The sequence below is a fragment of the Gracilinanus agilis genome, chromosome 4 (genome assembly GCF_016433145.1).
Source record: "Gracilinanus agilis isolate LMUSP501 chromosome 4, AgileGrace, whole genome shotgun sequence".
NCBI classification, from domain to species: Eukaryota; Metazoa; Chordata; class Mammalia; order Didelphimorphia; family Didelphidae; genus Gracilinanus; species Gracilinanus agilis.
The window spans coordinates 249,580,373-249,597,147 of NC_058133.1; the positions used below are offsets into that span (position 1 = coordinate 249,580,373).

Consider the following 16,775-nt stretch of genomic DNA (forward strand, 5'->3'; position numbering starts at 1 on the left):
TATGGCAAATAATAATATGGAAACAGGTTTTGAACAATGATACATATAAAACCCAGTGGAATTGCTCATTGGCTATGGGAGCGGGGAGGCAGAAGGGGAGGGAAAGAACATGAAGCATGTAACCGTGGAAAATTTTCTAAATTAACTAATTAAATAAATAAATTTAAAATAAAAACAAACAAACAAATAGGTTCAAATTTCCCTAAAAAACTTTCTATTTGGAAGATTTTTAACCAGGTTAAGAAAATTCTGATTCTGAGTATTTAAAGTATAGAAGAGCTTATATAAGCAACACAGTCTTCAACAACCAGATATATATTAAGTATCTAGAAAAAAAAGGGAGAGAGGATGATGTTACTAATGTCAAATGGTGCAGGAAAGGATAAAAGTTGAAAAAAAAGGCCCTTAGTATGGGGAATATGGAAATTTTTACTGCATAAAAGCAGAGGCACAAGCCATAAGAAACTATTTACCACCATGGGGAAAGGGATGAAGAGAGGAAGAGAATTTGAATTGTAAAGTGTTAAAAAAATTGTAAAAAAAAAAAAAGTAAAACATTTTTCCATATGAGTTATTTTGTATGAGATAAATCTGATCCAAATTTAAAGTCTATATCAGATTGCTTGCCATCTCAGGGAGTGATAGAGGGACGGTGAAAAGGAGGAAAACAATTTGGAATTTAAAATTTTAGAGAAAATGAATGTTTAATAATCGTTTTTACATGTAATTGGGGGAAATAAAATATTATTTTTAAAAAATTAAACAATTTTAAAAAGCTAAAAAAAATTGCTATTTTTTAAAAAAGGTCCTCAGATTTGGCCCTTAAGAGATCATTGGATTCTAACCATAATGAAAATCTTTTGACATAGAAGTACCTGTAGGCTTATATCCTAGAGACCAAAGAAAAATAAAAAGGACCCATATGTACAAAAATATGTAAAGCATATATTTTCAGTGGCAAAGAATTGGAAGCTAAGAGAGTGCCCAACAGTTGCAGAATGGAGGAACAAATTATGATGTAAGGGTACAAAGTATGCATATTCTGGCTTGACAGTAAGGCTATATATATTTCTCAGGATCTAGAACCCTGTGGTATTAGGAGGAAATTAGCTTGGAAAGGAGGGAGCTGAGTTCTTTTTCTCAGAGTCTACAGGAAGATTCTCCATTGTCTATGGTGGCTATTTCAACCAGTCATCAACGCTATGATGACCCTGACGAAAACATCTCACTGGCCCCTAAGTGGTTATCTCCCACCACCTCCTCCACAATTTTCTCACTAAGGGTTTCATTACTCACACCAAAAACCATGCCTTTGTGGAACTTCCATCTGGGATCTATTCTCCTCATTGTTGATTACTTCTCCCAAATCACTACTTCAAGAAAGTTCCAATCAATCTTCTCTTCATTCTTTCCTCTCTTTCACTGTGATTTGGGAACCATGAATGATGATCAAGTCAAGTCTGCCTTATGACCTCATTTAGCATCCTGACTAACTGAGAACATGCTCCCCTATGCATTTTGTCTCTCCTTTTAGAAAATGAGCTCCTTATCAACACTACTATTTAAATTAGTGCTAGAAATCCTAATTATAGCAAGAAGACGACAACAACAACAAAAAAAGCCTGCTTCTAACTCCACACCTACAACTATCACTTAAGAGAAATCATTGTAGAGAGATATCTTTCTCATTGTGGAGACCTTCCCAGCCACCAGAAACAACTGCTCCCTAGGGAGTAGCAGTATTCCATAGACTGCTGTCGATGTGGAATCTAGAAACTTCTAAACTTATAGACTAGTAAGATCTGATGGACCACAAGTTTTAGGATTAGCTTGTAAATTGGAGACCCCAAAGCTTGTACTAGTTCCCTTCCACTCTGACTAGCAGTTTCAGACTGAATAATGGACCTTAAGGTAAATGGCAATCCTAGTTAGGTGGGGCTAAGCAAATGCTAAATTTCCTTTTATCCTAGAAGTTTTCTCCTTTGTATCAGGCCTGTTCCCTAGAAGACCAACACCTGAGCCTACCATCCTTTTAGTATCCATTGTAAATAGCCCTTTCCCTTACACCCTAGCCTTTAATTATGATTCCTTTCCCAAGCTTGATTGGATCCTGTCCATATAGTTTGAACGCTCCCATTTCCTTGTAGCTATGGTAACATCAATCAATCATCTTTCCCTGCCCCTGGGTCCCCCAAATGGTAATATAGGACCCCCAAATTCTTTTGTTCTTTGGAGTTGTCAATCTAGCATGGTTGGCTCTCCCAGGGGTCAGTGACCAGAGCAACTAGGATCTTGGGACTCTGCATAGGTTTGTAGCCCAAAGCTCTGTGTGGAGGTCTTGAGGAAAGCACTGAACTCCTTTAATTAATGTGTGTTTTTTTCTGACTATTTAATAGTTCTGTGTTTTTTCCAGTTAACACCACTATTCCTAATTCTAGCTCAGACCACAGTTAAAAAATCAAATTGATTCTATTTTGTAATTGAATTCTATTCTGTATGACTGCTGATATTTTTTATAGCTGCCTGTCGTTTCTTTGTCTCTGAGTTAAGACCAGAAGTTCATGAGTTCAGTCTTCCTCTCTGAGTTAAGTTTAAAAGTTTGGTTTCCCTATAAATCATTTTAATTAACCCATTTTCTCTATATCAATGGCTGCTACTCTTATACAATTACTAGAAATTTCTTATCTATATACCACTTGCTTTTCTTGCTAGTGGACTAAATCAATTAGAATTTCCTAGTAGGAAGGAAGGGTTGTGTTAGGTCTGGAAGCCAACTGGATATAAGAGCTGATAAAAATAGCAACACCTAATGAATGGCAGGAAACCCCTCCCCCCCAGCCAATAACATCTGGTAAATAGCAGGAAGACCCCAAACAGCAACACCTAATAAATGGCAGGAAAGACCCCCGACCAGTAACATCTGGTGAATGGATGATAGGAAGCATGTGTTAACATCCAGCCCCCCCAGTTCCTGGAACTCAAACTGTATATAAGCTGGCTAGACCTCTCATTCCCTGTTCCATTGTGGGACCCAAGCTCAAGCTTGCAATAAAACAGTATCTCTTGCTTTTACATTATCTGGTGTGCCTCCTAATTTGGGAAATCAGAACAGGACTGAACAGTTGTTGCTGGCCTGTACTCCCAATTTCCAGCCAATCATATTGTCCATTACACCTGTGTTTCAGACTTTGTAAAGCAATCATATTTTCCCCATCTATGATACTACCTTCTAGTTTTGGGATGCTCTTCCTGTCTGCCTTTATTTGGGGTCTTTTGGTTTGCTGAAGAGCAATCTATATGTGCAAAAATATTGATAGCAGCTCTATTACAGTAGACAAAAATTGGGATTTGGGAGTTGTCCTCTTATGGGAGAATGGCTAGACAAATTGTGGTTTATTGGCAGGGTAAGATGGAAGAATCTAGCTTGCAATCTTTATGACAGAGATTAAAGATACTTTATTATAACTACTTTGGTAGTTGATTTTTTTAAGGTTAACAGGATGTTTGGAATATTATTATGCTGTAAGAAATAATGAAATGGATAATTTCAGAGTAAACCAGTATCAACATGAATTCTGGAAACCTCATGTTTGCCCATTTCCCTTGGGAACTTGTCTTTAAGGGAAGTCCAAAATTGACTTTGTTTTAGACTGAACCAGGGATCTCCAAGCATCCATTAAGTGTCCTGAATAGGAGTAATAGAAATGTTTAAATCCCTAGTCACCTTTTTTGTCTTAGAAGTTTCTCCCATTGTATCAGAGATCCTTTTCCAAGAAGATCAGCACCCTGCAGGAACCATCCTTTTTGTAACCATTATAAGTTAGGTCACTCCCTGATATCCTAGCTTCTAACTACAGCCTCTTTTCCCAAGCCTGCTTATTAAACTGTCAGGGTATGTTTGCTGTACTTAATTCCCCAAAAGGTATATAAGGTCCCAAGTTCTATTGTTCTTTGGAGAATAATCTAGCAGGGTGATTCTCTCAGAGACATTATACTCAGAGCTCCAGAATTTTAACTCTGTGGTATTTATTGATAGGCAAATATTAAGGACCTGTCTCTTTCCTGACTAAAGATTGGTTTTATGACTACTTTAGTGGTTTCCAAGTTGACACTGGGAAGACTCCTTTGTCTTCTGATGTAGTGAAATGAATAGAACCAGAGAACCAGAGAATGTATATCACTAACATTGGGGGTGGGTGGATGGGGGGAGAATTTTAGAATTTCAATCAAAGGCAACACCAGTCCAAAAGAATAACATGAGACAAACTATAATGATAAAATTAAAATGATGTTAAATAGACACACATTTAAGGATATGGCTAATGTGAGAAATTTGTTTTGCAGGACTATGTTAGATATATATTGAGGAATTTATTTTTTGGCCTGATTAAGTTGCCCAAGGTGGGAGAGTAATTAAAAATTTTGTTTTTAAAAAATGAAAAAACAAACATAAAAGAATGAAAGTTCCTTGAGATCAGGGAATGTTTTAGTTTTTATATTGCATAAAGACAGCAGTTTAACAGTTTAACACTTTTAGCAGGCAAGCACTTAATGTTTTTTCATTCATTTATTCCGAATTCGCCTTCACTTATTAGAATGTGAACTCCTTATGGGCCAATCTTTATTTTTTGCATTCCTATTGCTGGCCTCACACTTGGTGAAAGCTTAATATTCTTTCATTCATTAAGTAGTTATTGTTTAAAGTCTTGAACAAGGCCCAGTACCAGGAGTCGGGGTATGTGTGTAAATAAGGCAGCTCCTAGAGTCCCTACAACTTAATTTAGGAAGGAGATGACAACCAATAGGGCAAATAAAGTTTGATGATCTGGTTCTCTAGCTTCTACATTCCATGGCTGAATGGGAGTGGGGGAAAGGACAGACCCTGGCTGCCTAGAAGGCCCTGGGCTAGATAGATGGGCTCCAAAAGCCCTCCCATAGCGCTCTGGGAGGGAGTGGCCATAGAGCTGTACTGATTTACTCTAGAGATACCGGGAGGTCCAAAATTTCCTCTTAGGTCTGGATTCAAGGCTTTGAATGCTGAGTGCTACAGTCTACAGGAGGGCCACTTTAAATTCAATTATCTCGAAGTGTGTCGCAACTTCTCGCGAGATTTTTTGGGTGGTTTAACCAACTGTAATGGGAGAAGAGAAAAATTCCGCGGTTGCCCTGAGCAACAGGAAGGCAGCAGTGCTGTGCAGAAAGGATTGTCGATACATCGAGTCAGACCCAGGCTGTCGGAAACGATGGGGCGGGTAAATGGGCTTGTGCCTTGCCGTTTTCTGACGTTGCTAGCTCACCTGGTGATCGTTATTACCATCTTCTGGACCCGGGTAAAATAATCCCCATCATAATCTCCCTTTCCGTACTCGGGATTACCCCGCCCCCATCCTCTGCCTCAGGGTCTGGGCGGGAGGTGGAATTCGCGCGCGCGTATCCGAGCCCTCGAACTACTACGTAGCTGCTTTTGCGCCTGTTCTTTCCATAGCCCCACCCCGTGTCTGCTCCTGCTCCGGTAATCCCCCATTCCTCAGTCTCTCTCGATCTCGGTCTCTCTCTCTCCCTCTCTCCCTCCCTCTCTCTCGAAAGATTCCTTCCTATTGGACCCTTCCTTGGCGTCTTACTCTTTCTGCCGTCCCCCCAGTGCAGTCCACGAGGGCCGCCTGTAAGAGGCAGAGTTGGTGCATCCGGGACCGTGACTTCCTGGGACCCAGGAAATCTGGCTGGCTTTAGAGTTCAGTTGTGACTTTGGGGATTCTCACCCCATGGACCTCGGTTTTCTTCCCAGCAAAAAAGAAGATGTTGTCTTGAATGATGAACTTGTGGTCTCTTAAGACCCTTTTCTCTAGCTTCTACACTGTAGCTGAATGGGAGGGGGGAGGGAAGAGACAGATCCCGCCCTCCCTGAAACTGTATCATTTCTGTTCTACCCTGGCTTAAAAACCCTATTTTACTCCTGTTCTCTACTCCCTTCTCCCAGGACAGCAACGTCCAGGCCAGTCTGACCCCCAATTTCTCTAAAGAGGAGTATGATGAGGAGGACTATTGGTGAGCCAACCTGGGTGCACGGGTGGTGAGTGTAGGAGGGAGCCCTCCCACTTTGGGGTGAGGTGAAGAAGTCGAGTTATCCTGGTGGGTGATCCCGGAGGAGGGGAAGGGCCCCAGACTGGGAAGGGGAAACTCTCGGACTCCTCTATCCCTTCACAGGCTGGTCACTGCTCTCTGCATTACGCTGGGCCTCTTTCTGATAGAGCTGATAGGTTTCTTTTCAGGTGTGACCATGTTCCACAGCACACAGAGCCTCTTCTGTATCCTTTTGGGCCCATGCCCCCCCCCCCCCCCCCCCCCCGTGGCCAGTGGTGGGACTCTCTAGATCAAGGGGTGATGGGCATTGGGAGGGAGCAGGTTATGAATCTCTGAGATTTAATTTAGGTTTGACACAAAATGGAATTGCTTCTAACCCGAGCGTGACCCAGAGCGAGGTCTGGGAAGAGAAAAGTAGGAGAGCTGAACTCCTTTGCTCCCCAACTTAAGTTAGTTTGCAGGCTGGGGGAGTACAAATCACCTTCTCTCCCCTACCCTATGGTAGGGTCCTGCTTGGGCACTGCTCACCTACTCCAAGCATGCTGGGAAATGTAGTTCCAACATTTCTTTTTCCGTAACTGCAGAAGCTATTGGGGTACACTGCTGCGCGGCGGTGTCCTTGGCCTTCTTCGTCTTTGAGCGTTGGGAGTGCTTCGCCTATTGGTATATCTTCATCTTCTGCAGGTGCGGCTTTCTGAGTTACCTCCTGGGCTGCGAAGGAGAGGTCGTCCCTGAGGAGGCACCGATATCCTTGGATTGGTTTGGGTGCTGGGACTAGGGAATATTTGTTACAAGGGAGTGCCTAATCACACCTCTTCCCTCTCGCAGTGTCCTCCCTGCTTTCACTGAAGTAGTAATGATGATTTCTGTCTTCGCGTTAAAGAGAAAATCTTTCTGACCATCCTCCCACAAACATGGGGCAGAAGACCTAGAGGACTTTGCAATCGGCTGGCTTGGAGGGGAAAAAAAAAGTGTAAAGACTATCAGCCACTAGCTTGAGGGGCTATTGACAGTGTTCTTATTCCTCTGAGGTTTGACATATCAACATTGTCCATTTTGTGATAAAACCCAACTTTTGTACCATAACCAAAGCTGGTGAAGCCAATAAAAGGGGACATTTGGGTTGCCCGTACACAGAAAGAGGGAAGAACTAGGAAAGAGGAATGGGCCAGATGGAAGTCTGGTGCTTTCCTGTCCACTCCAGAATCTTTAAATTACTTATGTTCTTTTTTTGATGATTATGGGCCATCTCTCTAGAAGGAGTGCAAAGAAAGGGGTGAAGCTGATTTATACTAGCATCATCTTGTAGACAATACACAAATGAGGATTTCTAAAGAGGCTGCTTACCCTTTAAATTCTGGGGCAAAAATGGATGAAACAGTTCTTCATAATTTAGGGGCTTGGGGAAAGAGGTGGTTCAGAGTATCACACCAATGGGTATATCAAAGTTGGAATGTCCTACCCTTGGCTCCTAGAAAATATTCTTTATTATTAACAAGGCATGTCCCAAATGGATATGAGCTATCTCATCTGTAAAATGGGCAATATATACTACTTGAGTTAGGTGTCATGGTGAACAAAAAGAGCCTTGAACACTTGCTAGCTGTGTGACCCTGGAAAAGTCATTTAACTTTTTTTAAGCCTCAGTTTCCTCATCTATATATAAAATGGAGTTTTGAGGAATTGGGCAGATAGTATCCTGTTTGAGTTGAGTTCCTTTTTTTATAGTATACCCCCAAAATACACTCTTTCAAACAGGATTGCAGGTGAGACATGCCACTTTAGAAGGTAAGAGTAAATGGCATCCCTAGAAGAGATTAACTGTAGCTGGAGAAAAGATTAGTGTTTTTGCTTAGTACCTTAAACCAATGAGATGGTCATAAGAAACATTAAATTGGAGTCTGAATTTGTGTTCCAATTCTGTTTCTTGCTATCTTCTAGATCTGGGGTAAATCATCAATATAGGCTCCTTGCCTCATTTGGAGAAGATATTACTTAAGATTACTTACAGTTTTAAATTTCTGACTCTTGGGTTTGATATGAAAATAAATATGAAGAAGAAGGTTAAAGCATGGCATTATTCCCAGAATGTTACAAATATTTTAAAAAATAAAAGCAAAAAGAAGTTGGGAACTTTTGAGTTGATTTTTTTTTTTTTTTTTTGCTGAATTGTACTCCCCCACCCCTTCGATCTTTTTAGTAAGGAATACTCATATTCCTGTGAAAGAGGAGAGCAGGGAGGGACACACTGGGTGATATAAAAACTATTAATTAAACCTTGCTAGTAAAGTTAATAATCAACAGGCATTTATTAGATATCTGTTATGTTCCAGAGTAGGAACCAGATAAAAATGCTAAAATTGATATAGTTCCTGAGTTGTTTCTATACTCTTGAGATAATATCTTATGTTTATATAACACTTCTTTGTATGCATTATTTGTTTGCTCCTTAAGACAACCCAATGAGATAGGTATTAATAGCTCCTGTTTCAAAAAATCAAGAGTTTAAGTGGTTCTGCTAGTAGATGCCTGAGGCAAGACTTGACCCTAGATCTTTCTGGCTCTAAATCCAAAAAAAAAAAAAAAGATCAGCTACCCTAAACCACCTCTCCAAGCTACCTCACCTCTCAAAACTGTTTTCTGTAATGCCTCAGATAGTCATCTGATTTACCCTTCAAGGGATATAAGCTTTGTGGCAGAAGAGCATTAGACTTGTAAGTCAGGAGTCAGATAACAGACCCTGCATTCTTGAGTTGTCAACAATCATTTATTAAGCACTTTACTTGAGGCCCTGTGCTAACCCTGAGTTTAACCTTGCTTGATTGTGTGCTTCTCATGGAAATTAGGATTTCACTGGATTTAGAAAAAAGATCTGTAGAAATATCCTGACTCTGCTACTTACCTCCTGTGTCTCCTTGGGCAAGCCTCAGCTATCTGGGCATTAGTTTCCTTGTCGGTAAAAAAAAAAGTTAAAGGATTTCTGAGGTGATTCTAACTCTTATCCCATGATCTTGTAATGATCCCATGGTCTTATTTTATCTGTTATCCCCCAGGAATTAACATAGTACCTCTCCACATCATGGACAATAAATACTATTGAATTACACTGAAAGAGGGTAGTAATATTTCTAGCCTAGGTAGTTGGAAAGTTGCTGATTTCATTAACAGGAGTATGGAAGTCATGAAGACTATTATATCTTAATGGGAAAATGCTAAACTGATATCCAGATAGGTCTGTGTCCCACAGATAGTTGGAAATGTCAGACTGGAACTCAAGAAAAAGGTTAGGGATATAGTAATAGATTTAGGAATTACGTGTGTATACAAACTAGTGATTTCAGCCCAAAAGAAGAAAGATCTTCCTTGTCTATGAGCTAAAAATGTCCCACTTCAGAAGGTGTCTCATCACTGAGTATATTCAGTGGAGGCTAGATGCCTTGCCAGAAATATTGTAGACAAAATTCATGTAAACAAGTAAGAATAGAATTGGATTACCCTTGGAGTCTGTTCTAGCACTTAGATTCTAGGATGACATACACAAAATATGACCATATTCTTTTAAAAAGAAAAAAAATGTGATAGGCATTTTTAACAATATACTCACATATAGATTGGCACTGAGACTACTATTACCTTTTGTCTTAGAATGGGTATTAGTTATCAGTTCCAAGGCAGAAGAGTGATAACTCCTAGGCATTTGGGGTTAAATGACATGCCATCTATCTACTGAGCTACCCACCTTCCCCCATCCCCTCAATTTCTTTTCTTTCTTTCTTTTTTAAACCCTTACCTTCCCTCTTAGATTTAATACTGTGTATTACTTCCAAAGCAGAAGAATGGTAAGGGCTACGCCACGGGGCTTTAAATGACTTGCCCAAAGTCACACAGCTAGGAAGTGTCTGAGACCAGATTTGAACCTAGGACCTCCCATCTCTAGGCCTGACTCTCAATCCACTGAGACACCCAGCTGCCCCCTCAAAGAATAACTTTTCCAAAAGAAAAGAAGAAAAGGAAAACAATTCAGCAAAAAAAAAAAACAAAACACATTAAAAAAATAACAACAAACCTGGCATTATAAGCAACATTCTACATACATGGACTGAGAGCAAAGGGAAGTGTCTCCTCATAGCACTTTTTTGGAGACAAACTTTGTTCTTCTCAATTTCATGTTTATTTTCTCTTGTTTGTGTGGGTATTGTACACTGTTGTAGTTATTTCAATTAAGCACTTACTACATTCTATGCTATATGCTAGACATACAAAGAAAACAATCCTTGCCCTCAAGAAGCTTGAATTCTACTGGAAGCAGCAACATGCAAGTAACTAGGTACATAGAAAATATACAAGAATAAAGTGGGATAGCTAGGTGGCTGAGTGGATAGAATCAGGCCTTGGATTGGGAAGACATGGGTTCACATTTGGCCATATGTTGCATGTGATATACAAACTGCAGAAATGATCTTTGAAAAAAAAAAGTCCCCCAAATGCCTGCATAAAATAACTTAGAATTTCATCATGTGCAATTAAAAAACATTAAGTACTATGGAAGCATGTAGCATTAAGGCTATCTATTTCTTTTACAAATTAAGAAATAATATTATCAAAGTCTCCTGGTCTAAAATTCTTGGTTTCACTTGAATTAAAGACAATTTCTAGGAGTAATCTTATTTCCCTGAGACTAACTGTTAAGAGAGAATCTTTGTCTGGTCTGTGATAACTGAATGTTTACCATAGATCAGTTTGGGAAAAAAAAATCTTCTGATGGAGTTGTTAAAGAGAGCATGTGATCCATCTGTGATCAGTAGGAGTTTGTGCAGGGGATCCTGATGAGCAATGGTGCCTGCATATGTCACAATTAAGTTGTGATGGTCCTTCGGTTGGCAATGGAGAATAAGGTAATCTATGAAGATGAATCACACAGTATTAGAATTTACATCAGTCAATCAACAAGTATGTCTAAGCTGATGCTATGTTCTAGGCATTGTACTAGGAATTGGGGATACAAGCATAAAAATTGAAACAATTACTATTCTCAGGAGAGACAAATGTATAAAGAATAAATATAGAGAATAAGTTCAGGTAATGAAGGAGAAAGGATACTACCATTTGAGAATATCTAGAAATACTTCTTCATGAAGAAGGTAGTATTTGAATTGTGTCTTTAAAAAAAAAAGAGTAGAATTGTATATGACAAACTTGAGGAGAGAATACAGAAATAGGAGATGGAGTGCCATATTTGAAAGAGACCCAGTTTGGCTGCATTAAAATTTTAGAAGGAGTAATAAACACCGAGGCTTTCAAATCGATTAGAGCAAGGTCCTAAAAAGTTTTAAAAACTAATAGGGAATCATTGGAGTTTATTGAATAAGGGAAGAATATAATGGAAGAATATAACACTAAGGTAAAAACCTGGAACATTGAAAGACTGGTGCTTCTTTTGATTGAAATAGGGAAGTTTGTGGAGGGATAGTGGTACTGGTGAAGATAGTGTTTAATTTTTGACATAATGAATTTAAGATGTCTTTTGGATATCCAGTTTGAAATCATAGCACTAGAAGCAGATAGGTGGTCTAAAGCAGGTGGAGAATCAAGCCTGGAGTCAGGTGAACTTGGGTTCAAATCTAGCCTCAGAGTTTGTCTCTGGGTGACTCTGGCAAGTTACTTAACCTCAGTTTTCTAGCCCTTACCACTTCTGAGAAAGAGAGACAGAGAAAGAGAGAAAGGGAAAGGGAGAGAGGGAAAGAATGAAAGAAAGGAAGTATAGTACCTACCTCTCGAGATCTCTTTATCATCTCTGATAATCTGATAAGGACAGTTTAGTTAAGGAAATAACGGACTCTGAACATCTTTTAGCTCATGCTTCCAGCTCTGTCTCCAGGAGCATGGAGTTTATTATATATATTTCAAGACTCATTTTACACAAAAGAACCCCCCTCAAAACTTTGCAGATGCGCAGAAGTTATAAATTATGTCATATCAAAACACAAAAGGTCTCATTGGCTTCAGAACAGACCAAGGCCAAGGCTGAATTTTGACTGGGTTCTTATCAGAAAGCCAAGTCAGGGAATATTTTTCTCAGGGTTGAATTGCCCCTGCTAAGGTTTTGGCCTTGGCTATACCAGGCAGCTGCATTCCTGGCCAAAGTGGGAAAGTGTTAACCTTTTAAATGCTAGGAACCTAAAGCTCTTCAATAAGGCCACAATACTTTTTCAACAAGAAATTACAAGGATCACAAAAGGGGTCAAAAGAGGAGTCTCAGATTTTTATCTATTCTCTTATTGGCTTCCCACACCTACCTCCTCTGGCTGTGGTGAGGATCAAATAAGCTATTTGTAGAGAGATAGATAAATGGTTGAATTTAGAAGACCTGAGTCTGAGGAAAGGAAATTTTGCAAGGACATATACTTGGCTTCACATTTGCATTATTATTGTATTTAATAATAATTTTACATTAATGCAATAATCTGTACAACAGCATATAAAGTGCTTCACTGAAAATGGTAAAGTCATGAAATGATTACTACTTCCATTCAGTAACTGAAACCCCAAAATTCAGTAATTGCTTGGGACCGTACGATTAGTAGAAAAGCTGGGATTTGAACCTAGGTCTTCTATCTCTAAGATCTAGGTCTCTATTCTCTAAGAACTGAGATCATAGCATCTGATCCCATCATTTCCTGACAAATAGAAGGAGAAGAAATGGAAGCAGTGTCAAATTTTATATTCTTGGGCTCAAAGATCATTGCAGGCAGTGACTGAAGTTATGAAATTAAAATATGCTTGCTCTGCGCTTGCTCCTTGGGAAGAAAGTTATGGCAAATCTGGAAAGCAGAGATGTCATCTTGCTATCAAAGCTCAGCATAGTCAAAGCTGTGGTTTTTCCAGTAGTAAAGTATGGCCTGCATAACAAAAATTGATGCCCAGGGTTAAAATGCAATTTTCTTACTACCAAAATGGTCCTTCCCACAATGAAATAATAGAAAAGTGTCTGAGGTTCTTTTTCCTATGTTAGGTGTCATCATCAAGAAGCACTTCTTACTCCTAATTGTGCCTAGTATAGTTCTATGCTCTACACAAAGAATGTAGTATCAATATGCTGCTGTTTTGAGTGAATAAATAAGGTCCATAGTTTGTTGTTACCTTTCAAACATTATAGAAATGTGAGTTTTCAATAGTTGATAATCTATGTACCTAGTTACTTGCATGTTGCTGCTTCCAGTAGAATTCAAGCTTCTTGAGGGCAAGGATTGTTTTCTCTGTATGTCTAGCATATGGCATAGAATGTAGTTAGTAAGTGCTTAATTGAAATAACTACAACAGTGTACAATACCCACACAAACAAGAGAAAATAAACATGAAATTGAGAAGAACAAAGTTTGTCTCCAAAAAAGTGCTATGAGGAGACACTTCCCTTTACTCTCAGTCCATGTATGTAGAATGTTGCTTATAATGCCAGGTTTGTTGTTATTTTTTTAATGTGTTTTTTTTTTTGCTGAATTGTTTTCCTTTTCTTCTTTTCTTTTGGAAAAGTTATTCTTTGAGGGGGCAGCTGGGTGTCTCAGTGGATTGAGAGTCAGGCCTAGAGATGGGAGGTCCTAGGTTCAAATCTGGTCTCAGACACTTCTTAGCTGTGTGACTTTGGGCAAGTCATTTAAAGCCCCGTGGCCTAGCCCTTACCATTCTTCTGCTTTGGAAGTAATACACAGTATTAAATCTAAGAGGGAAGGTAAGGGTTTAAAAAAGAAAGAAAGAAAAGAAATTGAGGGGATGGGGGAAGGTGGGTGGCTCAGTAGATAGATGGGAGATGGGAGTTCCATGGGTTCAAATCTGGCCTCCAATACTTTCTAGCTTTGTGACCCTGGGCAAGTCATTTAACCCCAAATGCCTAGGAGTTATCACTCTTCTGCCTTGGAACTGATACCTAATACCCATTCTAAGACAAAAGATAAGGGTTAAAAAAATAAAAGAAATTGAGAGAATGGCTGAACTATGTGATTGTAATGGAATACTACTGTACCATAAGAAAGTCTGGTGTTAATTCTTTTAAAACTTGGAAAGAACTGCATGAAATAATGATGAGTGAAATGAGTAGAACCAAGCTACAGAACTAATATTTGAAGAATAACTTGTGAATGTCCACATCCAGAGAAAGAACTGATAAATAAAACCATGAAAGACACAGTTTATATAAATTTTGTTGTTATTGTTGGTTGATGCCTTCTATGGTTCTGGGAAAGAAGGGTGAGAGTAAGATGCCTGGGAATTTATTTTTTACAGTATAATAAATTTTCAAAAAGAGAATGTAAGCTCCTTAAGGGCAGGAACTGTCTTTTATTCCCCTATTTGTATCCCCAGTGTTTAGCACAGCATCTTGCCCACAGTAGGAACTTAATAAATGCTTATTGATGAAATGTTAAGGAATAAAAATAAAATTAAAAATTATTCTTTGTTATAAGGGATGGTTCTCTGAGAGGTGGGAAAGGGGAAGACAAAGAAGGGGAGTGATCTAGCAGATCTCAAAAAAAAGAGCTAGCAATAAAAATATGTTTAAATCTAGGCAAGAGATTTTAAGGATCTAAGATGGTAGCTGTGTGAGGAGAGAGAGGAGTCCAGAGGAAAAAGATATTATGAACATAGAAATGGCAAAATTGCACCATTGATTGGAGATATGGGATGAGGAGTAGAGAATAAGACTAATGTTAAGTTACTGGGGTACTGGAAAAATAATATAGTGCCTTCTATAGAAATAGGAAAGCTTGGAAGAAGGGGGATTTAGGGGGAAAGATAATGAATTCTGCTTTGAACATATTGAATTTAAAATGTCTCCAGTATACCCAGGTGAAATGCCCAATATTTAAGTGGTGATGCAAGATTGAAGTTCAGGGGAGAAACTGGGGAAGGATATATAGATCTATGAGTCATCGATATGAAGATAATCAATAGAAACTAATATTTCTAAGAAAAGGGAATACAAAGAAAGGAGTAAAGGACCAAGATAAAAAAATTGGGAACAAACCCCCAGTTAAGGGATGTTGATGGTACTATGGAGAGATCACCAGGCCTGGAATCAAGAAGACTTGAGTTTAAATCTGACCTCAAACATGTATTAGCTGTGTGACCTTGGGCAAGTACGTCACTTAACCTCTTTTTGCCTTAGTTTCCTCAAATGTAAAATGGGAATATCACCTCTCTCCCAGGATTGTTGTGAGGATCACATGAAATAATTGTAAAGTGTTTAGCACAGTGCTTGACACATAAGAGGCACTACATAATTTCTGAAATCTCTTTCAGCTCTAAATCCTTTGGCCACAAGAAATATGGATCAGAATATAGACCCTGAGTCCAGACTTAGGGAAAATCGGACTTTCTTTTTCTCTGTTCCCCCTTGAAAGCAACCTACCTCTTTCTACAAGGGGTGAGATAAGTAGTCTTTTTGTGTTGGATATTGTATTGGGAGTTGGGGGAGAGGGGGCGGTTAGAGTGTTGGAATGAAGTCATCTTAGACCATACAATTCAAGACCGAGGTTCTGAAGAATGGGATGTGTAGTTGGGGGTCAGGTGTATTTAGATGTCCAGGATGAAGCACTAGGGAAAGCCAGAGATTGGAGTGCTCTAGCTTGGGGAATTGTGTGGCTGGGTTGAGTTATGATCTGGAATGATCATATGTTGGGATTGGAGTGTTGAGGTTAGGGGATATAGTATTTAGAGTGTAGTGTCAGAGGTAGGAGTTGGGGAGTTGGACTGTCTGAAGTTGAAATCCTGTCATCCTGATGGAGTCGAAATATCAGGGTTCTACTGTCAAGATAAGGGTTTGAGGTTAATAATTAGGCATTGGAGTGAAATAAAATTGTGGCATGTGAGAGTTGAAGTTTGTATATAGGAATTTTAAGGTGAAAAAAGGCTGAATGGTTGGAGTCTTGAGACTCTAGAGTGCTGAGGGTTTGAAGAGTTGAATATTTAGCATGCTTCCAATATCCTGAGATATAGGAAGATTGGGTGTAAATTTGGGGTGTAGTTGGGTTAGGATGTTGCCAGACTAGGGACTTGAAATTTGGGATTACAATTAAGGTTTTGTATATTGGAAGTTGAGGACTAAAAGTTTGGTGGAGTAGAGTTAGAGTTTGGGTTTTGGAGTGTTGGGTTTTGAAGTATTGGAGTATTAAAGGATTTTGAAGGTGGAAGTATTAAAGGCTTGGTATCTGGGGTTAGAAATTCAAAGCTGAGAGTTAAGGACCCGGATTTTTTAGGTTAGAGTATTTTTTACTTGAGAAAATTGTAGGGATTTTATTGTTGGGATGTTGTAGGTTAGGTGTTGGGGTACTGGGTATGCAGTGTAATGGTTTTGTGGATTTGAGGACTGGAGTGTTTGAGAGTTTGGGATTAGGAGAGTGGAGTTGAATTTGGGGTGTTGGGATGTTGGATGTTTGGAGGTTTGAGGTTAAAGAGTTTGGGGTGCTGAAAGTTCAGGGGTTGGAGATAGGTGGACAGCCTAAATATCTTTGTGGCAGGGAATTGTTTTAGAAAGTCCTGAGTTCCTTCCAGGTCAGGGTCTCAGGAAGGGGGTGGAAAGGGAAGGAGCAGGGCATCCAACATGGCGGCACCTCAACTTCTTCTCCCAGCTCCCCCCCTCCTTTCCTCCCCACTCCCCCGCCCGGCCTGGTCCACGGGTGCCCGGATGTGGGTGACGTGCGGCC

The 16,775-nt window shown here is 39.5% G+C and overlaps 1 protein-coding gene across 5 annotated transcripts; it reads left to right on the top strand.

The window, feature by feature from the left end:
- Window positions 1-5,180: 5,180 nt before the first annotated feature.
- TMEM107 (transmembrane protein 107) lies at window positions 5,181-8,203 on the top strand. 5 transcript variants are annotated; one of them, XM_044672468.1, is made up of 5 exons: window positions 5,181-5,330; window positions 5,978-6,045; window positions 6,172-6,305; window positions 6,669-6,765; window positions 6,910-8,203. In XM_044672468.1, the coding sequence occupies exons 1-5, from the start codon at window positions 5,244-5,246 to the stop codon at window positions 6,977-6,979; spliced, it is 456 nt and encodes a 151-aa protein (XP_044528403.1). In that variant the 5' UTR covers window positions 5,181-5,243; the 3' UTR covers window positions 6,980-8,203. The 5 variants fall into 5 exon arrangements, with proteins under 5 accessions (XP_044528403.1, XP_044528405.1, XP_044528404.1 ...); XM_044672470.1 differs by having other exon boundaries at window positions 6,669-6,744; XM_044672469.1 differs by having other exon boundaries at window positions 6,205-6,305.
- The last annotated feature ends 8,572 nt before the right edge of the window (window positions 8,204-16,775 follow it).